The sequence below is a fragment of the Anser cygnoides genome, chromosome 18, assembly GCF_040182565.1.
Source record: "Anser cygnoides isolate HZ-2024a breed goose chromosome 18, Taihu_goose_T2T_genome, whole genome shotgun sequence".
Taxonomy (NCBI): domain Eukaryota; kingdom Metazoa; phylum Chordata; class Aves; order Anseriformes; family Anatidae; genus Anser; species Anser cygnoides.
The window spans coordinates 2,414,444-2,434,721 of NC_089890.1; the positions used below are offsets into that span (position 1 = coordinate 2,414,444).

The 20,278-nt window shown below is 43.3% G+C and overlaps 1 protein-coding gene across 5 annotated transcripts in view; it reads left to right on the forward strand.

Moving 5' to 3' along the window:
* CALN1 (calneuron 1) overlaps positions 1-8,548 on the forward strand; it is a 159,157-nt gene extending 150,609 nt beyond the window's left edge. For all 5 annotated transcript variants that reach the window (XM_066979563.1, XM_066979561.1, XM_066979562.1 and 2 more), the window contains one exon: positions 1,413-8,548. In XM_066979563.1, the coding sequence (XP_066835664.1) occupies positions 1,413-1,540 (128 nt within the window). In that variant the 3' untranslated portion in view covers positions 1,541-8,548. The remainder of the gene's footprint in view (positions 1-1,412) is intronic.
* Positions 8,549-20,278: the final 11,730 nt, after the last annotated feature.

Sequence of the window (20,278 nt, forward strand, 5' to 3'; positions counted from 1 at the left end):
AGGGCTTCTTGTGCCTCCGGCACTGAGCTGATACTCAGGGACCGCATGGGAGCTGGGATTAGGACACAGACACTGCTAAATCCTGGCCAGAGGAGGCAAGGAGGGATGAAACAAGTGTTTGAAATGCAGCATCCGGTGCTCCCCTCTCTCCGTGTGATGAGGTTCAAGCCTGGATCAAAATAAGGTTTTATTTCTGTGTATGCTCGAAACATCCTCCTGGACTTTTCACAGCTTGGGCACTCAGAGCCTTTTTCTGGTCACATTTTGGTTTTATTGTAATTCTGAGCTTGTTGTCAAACCATCTGAAAGTCTCCCATCATCACCAGTGCGAGCATCCATGGGAAAAAGGAGGTGGGTAAATCCCTTGTTGTACCTAAAAAGGACGGTGCGTTACTACCCATATATGTGTGTGAGGATCTTGTGGCTTTCTGTGTCCATCTTGCAGGACCTTCAGAACCTTTTCAAATATTAATCTTCATGGAACCCCAGTACAATATATTGTTCTGGTATTCTTAGGTAGGGAGACTGAGGCAGAGACATGAACTGGCTTTAGCAGACCGCAACATGTATACTTCTTGCTAAACTTAAAAATATAATTACGTAAAATATGTCAAATGTTAAAAATCCCATTTGTCTGCATTTTAACTGCTGCAAATTGCTCTCACCTCTTTTGACAATTGTTCTGCAAGCATTCATTTGAAAAGGTTCTTAGTAAGTCTGATTTTGCTTAGGCACAGGAAACCTAAAGACAGTTCAAAAAAATTACTAATGTACTATGCATACTCATGGGAATGATCACAGTGGTTTTTTAAGCAGTGTCAGGGAGCACATCTTGAATCTCTGCTTGCTCCCATTTGACCTATAACTGGAAAAACCTGGACATGTCTAAGGGGATTCACAGAAGACCAATATTTCTAATAAAAGAAATGCATAGAGAACTTCATAAAGAACTTTAAAAAAAAACCTACCCCTACCCAGATCAACTGAAACACTTAAATCTTCAGGCATTTGAAGGTTTTCAAAGCCAATGTGAGTGAAGAAGGCATTCCTGCAGTACAAGAGGGCAGTCTAATAGGAAAATTGGTATGGAAGTAATGAATGGTAAGGTTGATTATTTGGAAATCCCAACAGCATTCACCCCAATGGTCTCCAAGGGGAGGTAACACTTGGCCAGCACAGGGGATCTTCAAAGTATGAGCTAGAGGGTTCAGCCAAAGGTGGGTATACATTGAGGAGAAGGAAGATTTCCGAGCTCAGTTGATCCCAGTGGAAAGTAAAAATGTTTCTTTGGCCGAGGAACTCATCGAGTAACTCCCCAGCAGGTTGGAACTAGATGGTCTTTAAGTTCCCTTCCAAACCAAGCCATCCTGTGATTCTATGATGCTATGATCTTTATCTTGTCTTTCCTGCAGTGCACGCCCAGAAACAGAACAGACAGACCTGTGTACGGAAGAGCCTTATCTGCGCATTTGCCATGGCCTTTATTATAAGCGTGATGTTGATTGCGGCCAACCAGATCCTGCGGAGCGGCATGGAGTAGCCTCTCGCCATGACACTGTGAACCAAACTGACCATGCATGCGCATGCCACCGGGTGAGCTTCCCCCGAACCGACTCTCACACGGCAAAGAGACAGAGGCAGGCAGATAACGCACCATTCGACAAGGAGCCTGGGGCCAGCAGCGTAACGTGTCTTGTGAATCAACTACATCCTTTTGGCAGGGACATAAAAGGGCTGTCTTAATGCTTTAAAGGTTTTGTTTCCTAATGCAATAAAAAAAATATACAGGAGTTCTGAATTATTGCTTCAAAACAGCAATGGCAACTTGGAAGACACTTTCATCCAGCGGTCTGTTTTGCAGTTTCAAGGAGGCACAGCCTCGTGACTCATTGCAGCGGGGCTGTCTTTTAACCTAGGGGCCAACTGACTATTTTGCATAGCTCTCCGCCGGGCCCACATTCCCAGGAAGTTGATCGTAGCATTGCCACAAGCAAGTCTTGTTCATTTTATTTCGTGTACTTCAGCTTCACTTTGTTTTTCCCTTATGACCATGCCTTTGAGTTTACGGCATTAGAGGGGAGCTAGAGCATCCTTGTACAGTATTTTCAAAGTAAAAAGAGGAGAATTTGCCAGCATCATACAAAATGTCTATTTTTGCTTCATAAATGCCACCTTTGACACCAGACTGTGGGGTAGCATGAGTCTGTTTGCCATTTTTTCCCACCGCGGATCAGGGTTTAAGAACCACCACCTGCTTTCACACATGGGCATTCCTGCAATTTGTGCACAGTCTTCCAGCCAACTGCAACCACCAGCGCCAGCCTTCTCTTTGGTCCCACTTGCATATTCAAAAACATTTTCTTTCCAGAAGTCTTGCCCTCTCACTATATTGGTCTTCAACAACCTTATCTGAGACCAAAACCATAAGGAAGGCTCTTTCTCAGCTTTTCTCCCTGCTCCTCACCTGCCCGATTTTTATTTCATTTGCCCTGGTTGTAATCTGCAGTGAATCCTCCGTCAGACACCTTCTCATGAGAGACATTGCATATTCACCTGTGTGGTGATGTGGGTTTTGACCAGCCAGCTGCTCCAGACCCTCGTTGGAGCCATCCCACCACCACTGCCACCGCTTCACCCATCCCATGGACGGGCTCTAGAGAGGATGAGCTGGAAAGCAGGCTGCAGCAAGAGAAGAAGGAATCAAACTTGAGCATACCGCCATATGTTATGCAGTGTGTCAGACTTTCAGATCCCGCAAGTGTTAGTTATTTTTCCTGGAAGAGATTTTAATGTGCAGCAAGGAGAAGATGGAGTGATGCAAACAAGAGACACAACACATCCCGCGGAAAGTGCAGGGACTGCACACTCCTGGAGCCAGGATTACATCTGAAAGTGTTTCTCCTTTTAAACATGATACAAATCCTTGCATTTACCTTCAGATGAACTGTGCATCTGCGTGTCATCCCTGGGAGAGATTTGGTTTCCTTGACCTCATGGGAGATATTTGCAGCCGGCACATGCGGAGCCAGTGCGGGAAGCGTTCACGCAGGAGTCAGAGCTGCGGTGGCTTCATGCTGCCAGCTGGGCAAGCTCCAGAAACACCAAGGAACAGTGAGATCCTGCTCCTGGAACGTAGATGACTGTTTCCTGTGTCATGAGAGGGGGCAGGATGGCTCCCAGAGGGATTGTGGACCATGAGCTTCCCTCGTCCTACACAGCAGTCATTGGCTTAAGCCTGGATCCATCCCAAAGACTTGTTTCAGGTCTTTTTTTTTTTTTTTTTTGGTTACAAGTTCAATTGATAATATTTAACCTGTATTTCTTTTTCGTAGCCTAATTTGAAAACGTGTTTCTCATTGTTCTGTCTCCCACTACCCTTTTAAACTCATGTCACTGCTTAGGATTTTGTCTTTAGGTGTGTGTTGTAGTCGCCCACTTCCATGTTGCCATTTTCCTGGTGCCCCCCTCCATATCTGAAGACGACAGCTGTCATTTCCAAAGCGGCTGAGTTGTTTTTCTGCCTTCCACAAACACACACTTCTGTATTTCTGTTCCGCTGTGACTAATAGAGGTCAACCACAAAACATTCCGCTAAAATTTTTACATCTCCCAGAAGATGGAGGGATTTGTGTTTCCTATAGGGCAGGAGCAGACTTAACCAACAGCAGAAAATCATAGGCAAGCTCAAGCAAAGGATTCACTCCGCTGGGGAAAACCAGGGGTGCTCCCAACGCTCACTGTGCTGGATATTGCAGATAATGAGCTTGGAGATCTTTTTGAGGGAACTGTCATCCACATTTTTAGGTCTCAGGGGCACATGAATTGGTGGGGGCAGCAGAAAAAAGTCTAAATGTTACTTACCACTGAGTGGTACTTACTAAGATTTTTTTTTTTTTTTCCTGGGATTGTGCTGGAGTGGATGTGAGAAGCAGAGCAGATGGAGATGGAGCAGAGGTGGGCACTGACCCACCAGCCCCCCTCAGCACAGCAGCTCCATGGGGCAGAGCATTGCCTCTTCGCTTAGCACAGAAAGACAAGTAAACATACACCAGGCTTTTCTCCACGTTCTTCTCACTCATCCGACAGCTAACACCAGGCAGACTCCAATTATAGCAGCTACCTTACAGACAAGATAATCTTTTCCATTCCTCCAAGCTTTCTAGAGGCTCCATAATTTCTACATGCATGTTCCATAAAAATGTAAATAGTCATTGTTCAGCACAATTCTTTGTCTTGAAGGTCCATTTGTAAAACCAAACTTATAATGAATATATTGGTAAAAGCCATAGCCTGGGGTCAGTAGAGTTCATTGCAAAACTCCCCGCTGATTTTACTGGGTACGGGATTTGGGGATTTTTTGGTTTTGCTTTTTCTGTGGGGAACCCAATTTATCTGTTATGAATCAGTGCCATGTCTTGCCAGAGGTCTCCTCTTCCTTCCTAGAGCAGCCTTTCTTCATCTAAAGGCATCTCGAAGATATCCCTTCTTTAATCTGTCAGGGTCTTCTGGTAGTGAGTGGCAATGCAGGATGGATCAGGCCAAGCCGTTTCAACCCTTCCACTCCCAGCAACCCCCAGCAACCTTTCTAGTTACACCTTCACATCCTTCCTGGCCAGCAGCATTGGACCTCTGTCTCCTCCCTCCCTCCCTCCCTGGCTCCATTTATGTAACATCCATTTATCTTCTTTCCTTTTTTTTTTTTCCTTCTTCTTCTACATAAGAGGTGGAAAAAGGGGCTTTTTATTGCTTTTACAGACAGTAGGTAAAAATAGAGCAGTAAAATTTTGATTGGAACCTGATGGCAAAGGTATAGGGGGAAGAAAGTAGAAGAATCAAAGAAATAAAAATAAAAAAACCCACATCCCATACTTAAAAAAAAAAGAAAGAAAGAAAGAAAAAGAAAAAAAAAAACCTATTTAAGTGCTAATTAACATACTTTAAAAAATACCCAGACTACAGCAGGGCTAGGTAGAGCTGTCAGAAAAAGCACTAAACTTATGCTCTTGCCAGTTACATGAGAATTTAAGTGTCTTTTCAGCACTGCAATTCTGTATGAAAAGGATATTGCTATGGCAACCCTCACTGTTCGTGACATGTGTGCCACAAGTTGGAGTGACACACAGCAATTGCAAACACACTCCCAGCCACACCGAGGCTGGACAAATGACTCGCAGCAGCCCGGGACAACCGTTCAGCTCATGGATTAGCAAATTATCAGCAAATTCTGAGCACCCTGAAGATGATGACTCTGTTGGCTTAGTCACAAAATATAAAAATAAGGTGTGCAATTAAACAGATTGGCAGAGAGGGAAAGATATGAGGTGGCCATGATTGTTTTAGCTTGAGAGAGGCTTTGGTTTGGTTTGGCTTGGGAGCAAATAAAATTAAGGCCGTGTACGTGCCGCTCAACACAGGCTGCCCTGGGCTTGTTGGGCACGTCCGTCACGGAGGGACCAGTCCTGATGGGAAGGATTTGGCTTATTGCTCCTGCACGGCGCAGGGCTGCTTTGCTGAGAACCATTTGTGGCTTTAACTTTGAAGGCACAGCCTGATTTTCAAGCAGCACAAGGCATCTGCTCCTGGAGAAGCCAACGAGGGACCAGCAGGCATGTGGCACTTCAGAGGCCACAGAGAAATGAATTCCAGCAAAAAGCTGCTATGGGAGCATGGATTACCTGTCAGATCTGAAGCCATACCATCAGGTCAGCCACGAAGGCCTCAGCTGAGGCCTTACTGTGCAGGCCAAGCACAGCATGGCGCTGGGCCTCAGGGGCAGGCACTTGCCCACAACAGGCTGCACCACCTCAGGGCCTCACTGGGGCCTGACTCTCTCGCTGGCTCCACCGCTGAGAAGGCTTTAATAATCAGATGCAGTATTGGCAATAGTATAGAGAACTAAAAACCACAAACAGTGTGGGCAACTGGAAACCCTCTTTAAAGGGGCATTTGGTACTCATGCTGGTAGAGGTCATATAGAGATGACAAAGGACAAAAAGTCTTGAAAAGAAAGAAGTAATTAATTTTTGAGTTTGATGGGTACCTACAAATGTGCTGGTAACTGTTAGAGGACGCCCCGTCGTGGTGGAGGTGCTCACAGACCTCCCCAGGACAGGGGTCACCTGTGAGCAGGTATAGGAGACCTGGCTACATGCCCCCGCTACCAGGTGAACTAGAGCTGGATATTGGGGTGTCACCTGCTGAGAGACTTCATACATGCTATTCGGTGGTTATTGGGTGCTCACTTTGGATATGATGAACTGTTAGAGCTGGATGTTACTTGCTTTACATAAAAGATTTCCATAAACTCTGGGAAAAAAAAAAAAAAAAAGATATGTATATGCACTGTTTTAAGCTGAGGCCAGTCTTTCTCCCATAAGTAATAGGATAGTGAGGAAGTAAATCAAGAACAGGTAGGAAGCATTCCTAAGGATGCTACTTGAGATGGATGAAGTCTTTTTGACAGACTTGGATGAGCAAAGTACCTACTGGCAAACACTTTATTCCATGGAAAGAACACACTGCATCTTTCTGCCTGCTCCAAAAGACCAAAGCATCTCCTGGGACACCCAGAGGACCATGCAAGGCCATCCAAGGTCCAGTGCTGGCTCTGCTCAAGATGACACATTGCTTTGCAAGGTGCCCGGTACTTTGCAGCTTTTTTCCACGAAAGACTCTCTTTCCCTGCACGTACCGTGCACGTGCCCAGAGCAAGTCGCGCTGCCAAGGGCTGTCATCGCACAAAAGCAAGAGGTTCACAGTCCCGAGTCAGACTTGGATCTGCGAAGAGAGAAGCTGTAGGAGGAATACATTAAGATCACTAAGAATGAAGTTCCCTATTTTATCCACCCGTGTAATAAATTATTTAGTTTCTGCTTTATGGATGACTATTTGAAAGAAGAAAAACCAACTCTTCTAAAATGAGAATCTGATAAAGTATCTTTTTTTTTTTTTTTTTTCTTGGCTCTGAATCATGCTTACATTCCACAGATGAAGATGTACAGAACTTGCTGGTTTTCAATCTATTATTTTACTGTACTGAGTTCTGACAGTGCAATTATATTTCCCTGGCATCACTTAAAACCTATTACTTTCCCAGGAACTAAGGAATTTAATGCAGAAAAAGAAAAGGCTCAAAACATTTTAATCTCTCTATGTTGTTGGTTATTATCAGAAACAAATCTTGTTTTTCTCCAGTTCAAGTAGCATGTTTTAGGCAGCTCTATGAAGTGGAGTCTGACGTTTTTCAGACTTTTGTTCCAGTGGCAAAAGTCTGAAAAATTGCCTCAATTTGGCATCTTCACTAGTAAAGAATTTCAGGCCCAAAATGGATGAGAAGAGGGGAAAAGGGAGAAAAAGGAATTCCTCTGAATCTAGTGATCAGTACTTGACAATTTGACCATGAAAATACTTTTTTTTTATTATTATTATTTATTATTATTTTCTGTCAAGACAGAACAAAATACTTTGTAGCCTTGAAGAGTATTACTAAATGGAATTTCCATTTTCCATCCAATTATTTTTCTACAGCTGTTCATGGCCAATATTTGCCAGCATCATGAATAAGCATCTTCAAACCCACTCATCTTACAGTGCTTTAGGTGAGTTCCGTAATGCAACTTTCCTTTATCAGCTTGCATTGGCCAACAAGTAGACATTTGACCATCCCATATAAAGCTGTCGAGCTTGCTCTAGTAGCTACCCCTCCAGTCTTGCCAACACTCAGGCATGTCGTCTCTCCTGTGAGCAGTCCCACCAAACTCAAACCATGCTGCCAGTGCATTTGCAGCATCAGGCCCCTGGGGTTGCCATTTGACAGCAATCGTCAAACAAGTGCACATATTTTCATATTGCAGCTATTCAAGAATGGCATGACATTTCCCACCATCTCTGTCAGAGGAGCCAAAGTTATTTCAGCTTCATGCAGCAGCTCGTGTTCTCTCAGATTTTAATTGGGGTGGTGGGAGGAAGAAAGCTGAAGTTCCTCTCGGACTCCAGAGTAAATAAGAAGTAACTCATTGGAGTTAATTGGCTTAAACTGGAATAATCCCAGAATCCAGCCTGTTACCATTTAATCCATGCTAGGATCTAAGTAACCAGTGTGTCCTGATTCATCTCGAGGAATTAAGTTCTTCGCTAATGCATCCATCTCATTTTTGTCATCATTTCATCTCCAACTGTTTTCAGGCCATTTACCATTCATTGTTAAAAATTGACCATTTTTGCTTGTTAACAGAAGACATGGCATTTTAATTAAAGACAACAACTCACCAAGTCAGCAGCATAATAGTAAAATTAAAAAAAAAAAATCACTTTGTACAAAACACTGTAAATATTAATATAAATTAACTTGGCATGCAACTTAAATAAATCCTATGTTATTGCAAGTTACCCAAGTGTATAAAGACGTGTATAAAAGGAAAACCGAATGCCATATGTATCGGCTGTTTCCTCTAACCAAACACTACTGTAAATATATAATCTGTATAAAAAGATTTTAATTTTACCATTATTTATGCAATAGAAATAAAGTTTTTTTTCTTTTGATGAAGGATGAAGTTTTTTTTTTTTTCCTCATTTTGAAGCAGTCATTGATATTTATTCATGCCCAAGTACAAGAGCAAAAGCTAGATTTGCATAAAATATTAGGACAGAGACCCCTTCTTCCTTCTGAGGGATACATGAACATTTGAGGTTTATATTTTGCTTTGAAAATAGATTTACATATTTTAAAGCCTGTTATTACAAAAAGAGCTCCTGGCTGAATAAATGCTGTGGCTGTTCGGAGCCAGGATCAACGCTTCAGGAGCGAAACAGATGCACAGGACTCATTAGCATGCCAAAGAGACGAATTTCACTTCTCCTCTGGAAGTGGTGGAAGTCAAATCAGGACTGGTGAGGTTGGTGGGCACCACACACAGATCTCAAAGCAAAGGGACAGACCATGCCATGTGTTTTTCCATGGCACTTGCTTAAAGACTCAGAACCACTTTTATTAGACCTACCAGAGATTCAGGGCCTGTTTCCCTGAGCTCAGATGGGCCTAGGTCTTTCTGGAAAGAGCACATTGACCACAGGTTTTAATCCTGTCTCTGCTGCCACCAAGGCTTCATACCATGAGAGCTGCTCTGTTCAGCTAAGCCACGTTCGTATGTCCTGAAGGGCAGATGCTCCCTTGGCTAATCCAGAGCTCTCCCTTTCACTGTAGACCATACCACACAGCTGCTGGTCCTCAATGTCCACCATGTGCTGCAAGCCGTCTGGCTGGAGGAGATAAGTATGAAGATAATGATTGTCCCCAAAGTTGCTTGTAGCAGCTTAAAGCTTAAAGCTTTAAAGGAAACAATTGATGCAGGTAAGTAGTCTTCATCCATGTGGACCCAGATCACAGTGGGTAGCCTGCTGGGAGAAACAGTGCAAGCCCCAAAGCTCCCACTGTGCCCATATGAGTATCTCCTCTACCTTGTGCTTGGAATAGGGCTGTAGTGCTTCCCCTAGACCTATTTTGCAAAAATAGCAGTTCTGGTTCCTTCATTTAAACTCTAAAAAAATGAGTATTTTTCCCCAGACAACACTATGTATCACACTCCGTTTCATGGATTCGTATTATTTATTAATTGTAAGCATTTGGACAACAGCCTGGTGGCTCAGATACCGTTCCTTATTCCTGGAACCATCACAGCTTTTGGTATGAGCAATTATCTATGCATGGATTACCACTGAAAAGCGACTGATGCATGAAACATGTTTACAAAATTTGTGATCCAATAGTAAAAAAAAAAAAAAGATACTGTACACTCTAGTTGACCTTTTATGTTATGTAAGTGAAGAGCATTTTAATGAATGGCTTAGGAATAAGCTTGAATTCATTATAGGAATGAATCAAACGTATTATAGGAATTCCTGTATATTTATCATAGGAACGGGTGAGTAATCAAAGAAATCCGCTGCTGGTAGGAGATACCAGCCCTATACCACTCAGCTCTTTGCCAACAGTGTTCATATTCAGACCATTGCAGTTCCTGTCCTCAATGAAACCACGTTTGTATGCTGTGTTTTAGCCACCAGAACTATTCAGGAGTTAAAATTCACTGGCGTCATCACTAACACACATCTTCTCTGTCCAGCAGCTCTTGGTGAGGAGAAGCACAGTGCCAAAGCAGCGGGTATGAAACCATTGGGAAATCTTCACTGACAAAAGGGAGAAAACAAACTTTAAAAGAGGAAAAAAAACATGCCACATTCGGACTCAGACCAAACTGCATTATCCCCACCATAAGAAGAGCCCACAAACATGACCACTGCTCCAGGTCTGCAAAAGCCTATTTAGCTCACGTTATTTTAGTGCTGTCCATTCAGCAGAGAACAACAGTGCCCAGAAGTCCGTCCTTCAGCTGTGCCCACCAGGAGGTTTCAGGTGCCAGCTGCCGGGGGAGCAGGCACTGGCAAGGGGCAGGAACGACTGTGTGGGTCCAATCCAGCTCCTGGGGAGTCGGTGGAAACATTCCCAGACTTGGTGGGATTTGGATTAGGTCATCATACAGCACTGCATTTTGCACCCTGGCTCTTTGCTTTGTTTAAATGGAGTCTGGCCAAGGCCTCAAATTTAATTACTGAAATACAAATAGTGAAAAATAAAGCTTTCTGTAGTCGGAATAAAATTCAGACATGGCTCCATCTAAAACCTCTTTCCAACATTGGTTTCCCAGAGATCAAAACTCACAGCATGAAGTGGCTTCGGTTAGACACAAAGCTTTCCCCCAGTTAGGTACTCTGCACATGACCCTGCAGGCTGCTTTTGCTGCTTCAATCTCACCCTCTCAGTACAAACTTCCTCCTGATTAACATCTATAGAAAGTATTTGCTAATGCAAATCCAAAGGCAGTAGTTTATTTGGTGAAAGCTAGTTAATCCTGGCAAGGCTTTTCCATGTAAGTATAGAGTAATACCATCTTGTTTTAATTGCTTCTTTAAGAGTTTTTTAAAAATCAAAAACATTTTAATTAAAAAATTGAGTGTCTTCCAGAGTAAAAAAGAGTATCTTCCAGATCTTTTCCCATTTATTCTTCTTTCCACCAAAATTATCAGCACATTTGTAAAGTTCTAAAGAAAGTAATTACAGCAGATGTTGATCGCTGCTGCTAGCATTGAGGCTGCTGAATGCGACACATCAGTCTCCCAACTTGTACTTTTTTTGCAACTTTCTGAAACAGCACATTCTGTACTAAAAGTTTCCATTCTTAGTCTTTGCTCAGAAAGGAGGCTGTCTGTTCGGGAGCTGGTATGCTTTCATGACAACTGCTAAGGATAGGGGAGATTTGGAGGGGAAGAAGGGTGGGGGGGAAGGAGGAGATACAATTAAGGAACCTTTATAGATGCAAGATTTGGTCAAGGATCAGCAAGGAATGGCTGAAAGCTGGTGATTCCATTGCCATCTGTCCCTCTTGTCACTGGCTGAAAAGGAATGACCGCTTCATTGTATCTACAACACCATTTATAATGAATAAAGGTGCTGCCCCACCACCGCTTGCCCAAAGGGCAAGACGATAAATCCCCTGGAACAGCCACCAGCACCTACAATATTATAATAGCATGGAAGTATCACAGTGAAGATGTCATGCCGTAATAAATGTCTTTTAACCCCAATTTCTGTCTAGATTGCTACTTGCCCATAATGAGCTGGCTTTAGAATAAACTGTCAAAAATAGTTCTCCTTATAACGACAGAAAGCTGAGATAATCACAGGCCAACCAAACATGTCACTACAGAGACAAATTCAATGCAACAGCATAACCACAGGTCAGCAGCCTGTAGCATGATGCCGATGGTGCAGGCAAGCACATTTTCAGTGTCCTGTGGCTGGCACAGAGACAGGACCAAGAACCTCTTCAAGCATCCAGAAGTGCTCCCTTGATTGCTTGCTGATGGTGGAGTACTCCTAGGTTTCAGCTAAAATACGAACATGGACAGATAGAGAAAGCTCTGATGGAAAAGGACCAGCTGAAGTTGTTCAAATGCTCCTGCTCTTCTTTTTCTACATCATAAGTTAGTTTTGCAAAAATTCATGTCTCTGCCTCAGCCCCTGCCCTGAAACTACCAAATCTGATCTGCCAGCAATGTGCTGCTCCAGTGGAGATGCCAAAAACATCCTCTGCAGGCATAAGGACAGGCCCCACCTGGCTGATTTCGACACGTCAGTCAGTAGTCAAAGTTCATCACATCTTCTGCAAGACTGGAGGTCTGTAATTTCACACCCAGAAAACCTGAGACAAAACCATGACTACAAGTACTTGGCATGAGGGGGTCTCTTGTTACAGGCAGGGTCACCTCCCTCTAGTGCACCTGCACTCCCTGGCCAGCCGCAGGGACAAAGTGGGGCTCTCAGAGGCATTTCCAATACTCAGTCCCAAGGAAAACATGACTGTGAGTGTGGCTGCTACTGAGCCATCTCCTGATTTTTCAAGTTCCAGCCCGCAAAGCATTCTACAGAAAGCATTTAAAGCTCCAGAAGTGAAGGATTTCAAATGGAGGGGCTGAGAGACCCCGGCGCTGGCAGTATGAATGGTACCACTGTAATGAGGGTAATCACTGCATGTTGTATGGAAAACCTCTCAAGTGATTGCTGTTTGCAGAGACTGATTAAATATAAATTAAACTCATCTGCATGTTCAGCAAGATATGTGAATTGAATAGCAAAAGCATCCTCCCCACTGGCTCAGCGGTGTGTCTGGGGAGCTCATCCCGTGGCCTGTCCTGTCTGCACACACGGGCTGCTGCCTGTGCTCTGGGCCAGCACCAGCAACCTTGGCGTCTGCGTGTTACTGAAATTAAAAGAATCACATTCACTCACATGCAGATGATTTCAGATAGGGTATGAACAAGCAATTTATTACTCTCACATTGTTTGAAAGGTAAGGATGAAGCTCCCTGTTTTTTCACTGCCTCATTACCAGTTACTGCCGCTCGTCTTCATTTGATCTCTCTAAATGCTTCTCTTGCCAACCTGGCTCCAGTTTCCAGCAATGCTTTAAGCACTCCATGTGCCCTTGCCATTAAGTAACCAGACAAACCATACATGATGCGGGGCCAATTCTGCATCAGCAAGCATCCTGGATAGGATTAAGAAGAGGTTCTTCATCTTCTTCCCCATCACACAGTCTTAGTGCTAAATCTGAAAGATCATTGAAAGAAAGACCCAGGAAATGGTTGTCATCTCCAGCTTTCAGACCATGTCTGGGCAGCAGCATGGACCTTCCTGGTACAGTATGGATGGGACTAGCTGTGAGCATCCTGCGTGTGGGAGGTATTTGAAAAACCCATGGCTTTTTCCTGCCTCCACCAAGATGGGTTTGCTGACCCTGAGCTAAAGGTTAGACTTGCTAGGAGAAGCCAAGGGATAATTAGTTTCTCAAATTATATGGCAATCATGCACCCCAAAATAAATAATTCCAACTCCCCCAATCTCCAAGGAAGACTTTTTGTGTTCCAGAAGTTGCCTGGAGACTTTGTGAACAGCCTGACCAAGGGAGATGCACAAAGAAGCTAATGACTGTCAGAGCTGAGGTAGAGGGGATGTTGCTGTGCTGTGCCAGCTCCTGCTCTGCTGGTGCCAATTTTAGTGTCTACTCTCATTTCAAACCAGAAAGGATCTAAAAGCCTGAAAAATGCTGAAAGTGGGAATTGTTTCTTGTGGTGAAAGGAAGCTCCAGGTACCAGAAACAGGCTCCAGGTTAGGCCCTGCCAACACAGTCCTGCCAAAAGCAAACGCATTTGCAAGTGTATAACCCACACTTTAATCCTGAAGACCTTCACCACCCACTCTGAATATTTTTTATTACTTAAACACAATTTCAGAGAGCATTTTAAAAATCATTTATCTACTGTCCTATTCAGAGACTGAGCAGAACTTTCATTGTATTTTGACAAATCAAACTAGCAATTTAATTAAAATGTTTGTCCCATATAAATAGGAAAAACAAGCATCAGTTCGGAGGACAGAAGTGAAGAAACAACTGAAGAGGGACAACACTGTGCCAAATGGAAGAAATGGTGAGCATATGGGTTTGCTCATATTGGTCTCAGTAAAAGGCTCTAAGAAAGAGAGAGATAGCATATTAGGGGTACCGTGAATCATTGTTATTTCTTGGGAAGGTAGTTACAGTGCTGCCGTGATAAATTGCTTCGGAGAATTCAGGGTACGTACTGTTGACATCTGTCAGGCAGGAAGCTGGAGTTCAGATCACAATAGCAATTACTTCAGTGTTTTTAACCAAATCAGAAAGTGACCTTGCACAAATAAAAAGGTTAAAACCACTGCTGGCTTTCCTGAAACCCAAAGCAACCTCCAGCAGCCTAGGTAAACACTGTGTTTCTTTAACAGACTTGCTGAACTACTAACCCGCTCTAGCAGAAAGCCCTGCTCAAGCACAAAGGTTGTTATTGCTGCAATTATGCCAACTCCACGCTCCGAAAGAAGGACTAACATTTAATTCTTCCTCAATTTGTTTTATGAAATATTGACATGCTGGTGCCTTCACAATAAGCTATAAAGACATCTTCTGCACTGCATGCAGCAGGAGCTCTGTGATGTTTATTTACTTATCCCTTTCTTTAAGTTCAGCTCTGAACACTTGCTCTGAAATTGTGAGAGAACGCCCCAGGCTGAGCTAAGCAGATACCAGCAGGTAGAGTTAACAACCTGTGTTAATAAAAATCAATGAAGCATTCTTACAAGGAAAACTGTTATCCCTTTACAGCTCACAGCCTCCTTGCTCTGGCAGATGATGAGCAACAGATGTAGAAGCATCAGCTGGGGGCAGCTCCAAAAAGCCGTCATGTAACACATCCTTTTACAGTCCAAACCATCTGATTTATATATTCGTAGACATTTCTTAATACTTTTGGGACACCTTATCTCATTGACTAAACAAATCCATTTATGTCTGCATCACTTCTAAGTGTGAAGCAACGTGTTATTAAAGTTATTGTGACCGTGGTGATATCAGAACCCTCCCAGTCATAGCGACCTCGTTATGAAAATCCTTTGTATTGAAACAGTCCAGCTTTGTAAAGGTCTTACTGCGTGACAAAGAAGTCTTGGGATAACAGCATCTTCATGGCCTTCCAAGCATGTTCCTGTCCAAGACATGACCTCACCACTAGGCTTTATTGACATTTGCTAAAACAATGCTTTCTTCTGTATCCCAGGGAAATTGTTCACTTCTCTGGCATGTTAAGGTAGGGTTTCAGGAGCAGAGCTTGCAATTCACACCTCTGTGCTAATCAGAACCAGGAGCAGCTGCCTGCATTTACCGAGAAACTGCAAAGATATGCTTAGAAATAGTCATCTGCCTTCTTATCTGCCTTCTTGCTTTCTCTCTGGAAAAAAAAAAAAAAGAAAAATAAAAGAAAAAAAAAAGGAAAAAAAAGGGCTAGGAATTACTTTTTCATTAGCAGTCACAGCAGGAATTAGGCACCCATGTGCACCCAGGAGCGATGGGTCTGCTGCACAGCAAACAGAAGAAGCCTAGCAGAGCACCCTGTAGGCTACCAAAAGCCCCATGATGTCCCTGGTCCCACCAAGCTACAGCCATGGAGATGGGTTTGTCAAAGCATGGAGGTAGCCAGCATGGAAGACAGCCGCATTGATTTAGAATCATAGAATCATTAAGGTTGGAAAAGACCTCCAAGATCATCTAGTCCAACTCCTAGCTATGGTGCAAAACATCTTTATCTCAGGTTCATCTTAACCACTGCCACCGAGGTTACACTGGTTATTAGGAGAGGTTACAGCAAGACATAAGAGGCATAGGCAGGCTTAATAAGAAGTTTAATAAGCTGTTCATCCACATGGTGCTCTAGACTCTCCTGAGTTACAGCTGCTCATACAGAAAGAGTAGCTCAGGTGCAGGCATCTACAACCTAATCATCTATCTTTAACCACCGATCTCTATGTATTAAGACATTAGGAAAAAATGAGAGGCAGATCTCCTCAAGGTTTATGAATCTGTGAGCATCCTAAGCACCAAGACAAATCCTTCTGTTTAACAAACAGGTCAATTTTCTCTTCTCACCACTCTCCCTGGCCCTTCTGGTAAGAGCTGATATTAAAAGTGAATGACACCAGATGAGATAGAGACTTGCCCAAGAGTAAGCTTAGGTATTTCTCTATTTATGTTGACCCCCAATTATCTTCTAATATATCCAAACAGTTTGTTTTTCAGAATCTGAGGAATAACCTGATGACACATTGTTGACCCAAGCTCTTATTTTCACAAATCTTTCTCAGGAACAGAGATGACCTAAGCAACAAATAAAGAATTCGTGGTCATTCTGAGTAATATAAATTCCTGGTGTCTTTTTCCTTTGCAAGAGTAAATGAGTATAAATAGTACAGTTTACATCTGATGTGTAGAGTGAGAAAAGCATATTGTTTTCATTTGGTTTGGTTTTCCTATTAGTGTCTGCATATAGAAGAGCTACCTTAATTAATGCAAGCTTATTATGAAATTAGAGCACCAATGTAATTAAAGCATTGATTAAAAAGCCAATAAAACAACCAGCTAAACCTCTTTTGAAAGGGGAACAATATGAATACTACTTGATTAAATATTACAATTCAGTCAATATTTAACCATTCAATTGTATTGACAATTTCTGCATCAAGCTGGAAATAAGCATCTCTTGGGACTTAATTATATTACTTTTGCTTTCTTCATTGTTTGCTAGAGTTTGTTTGTTTGTTTTGATATTTCCCAAACTTCTGACAGAGATTTTCCATCCCACAGAACCATATTCCATGAAGATAATTTATGGGTAATGAGGCATTCTGGTAATTGTGTTTATATTTGGAAATTAAGAAATCCATTATATCTATAAAAAGTCATTTTTCCTTCAGATAGTGTCCACTGTGAGTTTGTTAATGAACTTAGCTAGGTCAAGTCAGTAGCTTTGTCCCAAATTTACTGAAGGTCATTCTGGTGTTCAGTGAAGACATTTGCCCTTCCTCTTTTCTAACCACCTACAGAAACATTACTACAACATCCAAAGCAACCTCCCGCTCCTCAATGGCCCAGGGGAAGGAAACATCTTTCCATTCACCTCTAGCACTGGACAAATCTGCAGCACAAAAGACTCCCAGGGAGGAGTGAAATTCCCCTCTAGGAAGCACTGACCCTCAAGGGTCTAGCCTGAGGCGGAAGACACAGGATAGCTGGGGAAAGCAACCCACACACCCATATTCAGCATTAAACAACGCAGGTCGGACTTCTCTGCTACCTGCACAAGAGCATCAGGGAAGTCCTTCCTCAGTGGAGGAAAAACTGGGGAGAAGGTGCGTTGAAGGCAAGGATAGAGAAGGAGGCTTGGAGATGTCAACCCAGACCAGCCACCCCCACCTTCTTCTCTCAGAGATGAGCAACCCCCCCCCTCCATCAGAGCGAACCCAGTTTTGGTGCTCCCCAGCCTCAGGTGGCCATGCTCACCTGCTTCTCTCTTCTCTTCCCCCATATGAAATTCCTTCTTTGTTGCCACTCCAAATTCAGAAGGCCACAAGATGTCTAGTTATGACCACAGGCAAGTCGTGAGCACGTTCACCGCAAGGCTCACGCCTCTCCCATCGTGCAAGGAGGCCCCTGTGCAGCAGGCTGAGCACCAGCACCCCATTGCACAGGGCCTGGCTGTCCTCACTGAGCTGCTCCTTGCTGGTGCAGAGCACCAGGGAGACATCAAATAAAGTTCAAACAAGGGTGCTATAGATGCAATTCCTCCAGCATAGTGCTGCAGATGATTTCTGTGAGATTGCCTCCATACCAAGCACCATGGAGATACTTTTTCTTGGGGAGCGCTGAAGAAAAGTCAGTGGGATCTTGGCTATCCCCAGCACAAACCATTGACACCTCAGGTAATGTTTGGGAACTTCAGAAAGCCCGGAGGAGGCCTCATGCCCAACCTCTCCCAGAAATTGTGTACAATGAAGAAAGCAAACCCGTTCGTGAGGTTATCAAGATATTTCTAAATGCTGGCTGCAAGATAGATAGGTGTTTTTGGAAGAAACAGGGTTGTGCTTCAGATTTTTGCAGGCTGTTTGCTCTGAAGAAGTAGCATGGCCTCATTTGCCTTTTCTTTTTCCCCTATAATATAACGTTTCTATGCCATTTCTTTTTGGGAAACACAGCAACTAGGAAGTAAGCACCAAAGAAGCATAGATGAAAGCGAGAGAAGGAGTAGGTTTTCTAGTGCTGTTTTTGCACAGCATTTGCATTGGATCCTTAATTGGGTCTGCAAGAACGTATGATCTCTCCCAAGTGTGCAGTTGGCTCCCTGCATACTCACAGGCTATGCCTCCACCTTCTGAACAGAGCTTACCTTACACATGAATCGGGACTCTAGACAGGAATCTCAAAACACAGAAGTGTAGTCTTGTTGGTTCTTGATGCCTAATGTTGCTGTGCAGTTCAGAGCAGAGGTTTTACAACCCTTGTCTTCAGATAAAGCTTAGGTGAAGTTTGAAAAATTGCTGTTTTGTCCAGCTTGGTAATTGCAGCTCCTTTGGCTGCAGGAAGGTTGGTTCACATGCTGGGACACTTCCCAATTCCCCTTTCAGGAGCCATAACTTGTCAAAGAAACAAACAAACAAACACACACCACATTAATCAGCATCCAAAGGAAGGGGTTGTTGTTTTGTTTTGTTTTGTTTTGTTTTGTTTTGTTTTGTTTTGTTTTGTTTTGTTTTGTTTTGAACCTCCCAGCCTTGCCACTGAGTGGATACACAGCAAGCTCTGAGCCAGACTTGGACTAAGGCAATCTAAAACCGTCCCAGTTTTTCTCTGAGATAGGAGCTTCATGCAAACAAGGGTACATAAATGTTATCACTGCTTTCAGGAAGGCCATGGAAGCAGTTTAATGTTAAAAATGCAAAATCAAAGGCCAAATGAGCATTGAGACTGCAGCCAGCGTGCCGTAGTGTGATTTGCAGCATGGCAGAAATACTGCTCTGGTATGTGTCAGCTGTTAAAACAAGGTATTGCGTGTCATATTCCAGTCCTAGGTAGTTTAAAATAATAATAATAATTAAAATAAATAAATAAATAAGCACCCCAAAACCAAAAATGAAAGCTTATTGAGGGGTTGTCAATGTGACTGTCTCCATCAAGTGATGTCTCATGCACTAAATGCAGCTTCAGAAAGTGAAAAAAAACAACACACAAAACACAACAAAACAGTTTATGACATCTAGTGGTAAAAGAAGATGTGCACACAGGCACTATCACTGCATGAAGCCCTACAAGACACACTCGTATGCCAGTCATGACAGCCAGGCTATTTTCGGCAGCAAATTCACTGTACTTACGTCTGCACTTCTTGACAATAATCTGTGTGCAAAGTGCAAACTCTTTCTTTGCAGGTCTATCAAAAGTCAATGCACTACATGTAACGGATGAGTGCTTTCAGTTCCACCGCCAACTATGCCGCACATGGAAAAACAGACCTTTGCGTAGGCAGATATCATACTGACAATAGAAGATAGCTTCGGCTCAAACCCAGATATATGTGAGCTTTTATTATAAACCTTGTCACTGGTTTCTGAGAAATGATGACTGGTTGCATCCTTTACTCTTCTGGTTTGGAAAATCTCCATGCCAGAATGAGAAAAGCTACTGAAACTGCACCCGGGATCTCTGCAGTGAACACGTACAAGCACTGCTCAAGCAATGGGAGCAGAGCGCACATCCCAGCGCACAAGAAATTGTGTTGCTCTCCTTTTCTCTTATTGCAGAAACGAGAAATGGCACCTTAGTGCAAAAATATCTCTTTCATGCTTTTTATATCCAACCTGTTCTCCAAATAACCAATTACTGGTATTCTTTTAGACATGTATGAAGTATATGTATGAAGCATGAAGTACGTGATCATAACACAGTGCTGCTTTTGGATGTGGGATAAATTCGGCTTTTCTAGGTCATTTGTTGATTCCCTCCATCACATAAGGGCTGCCCCAGCCCTGCAGGAGACCACGGCTGGAAGAAACCCCATGGACCTCAATCGACCTTCTCAGTAGCAAAGCCTCTGCTACGGCACTGCTTCAGACCCTGACAGAATTAATTTGGCAGTGCAGCAGGGTGTCAGTGTGCTTCCCTCCAGGGGTCTGATGCAAATCTGAACCTTTGCTTGACAGCCACCACCAAAGCCGGGGCAGTCAACTCCTCCTCCTGCTCTGCTTCAGCAGGCTGGTGTTAACAGCACCCGCCAGGGAAGGGCACGGTCTGTAGGGTGTGAGAAC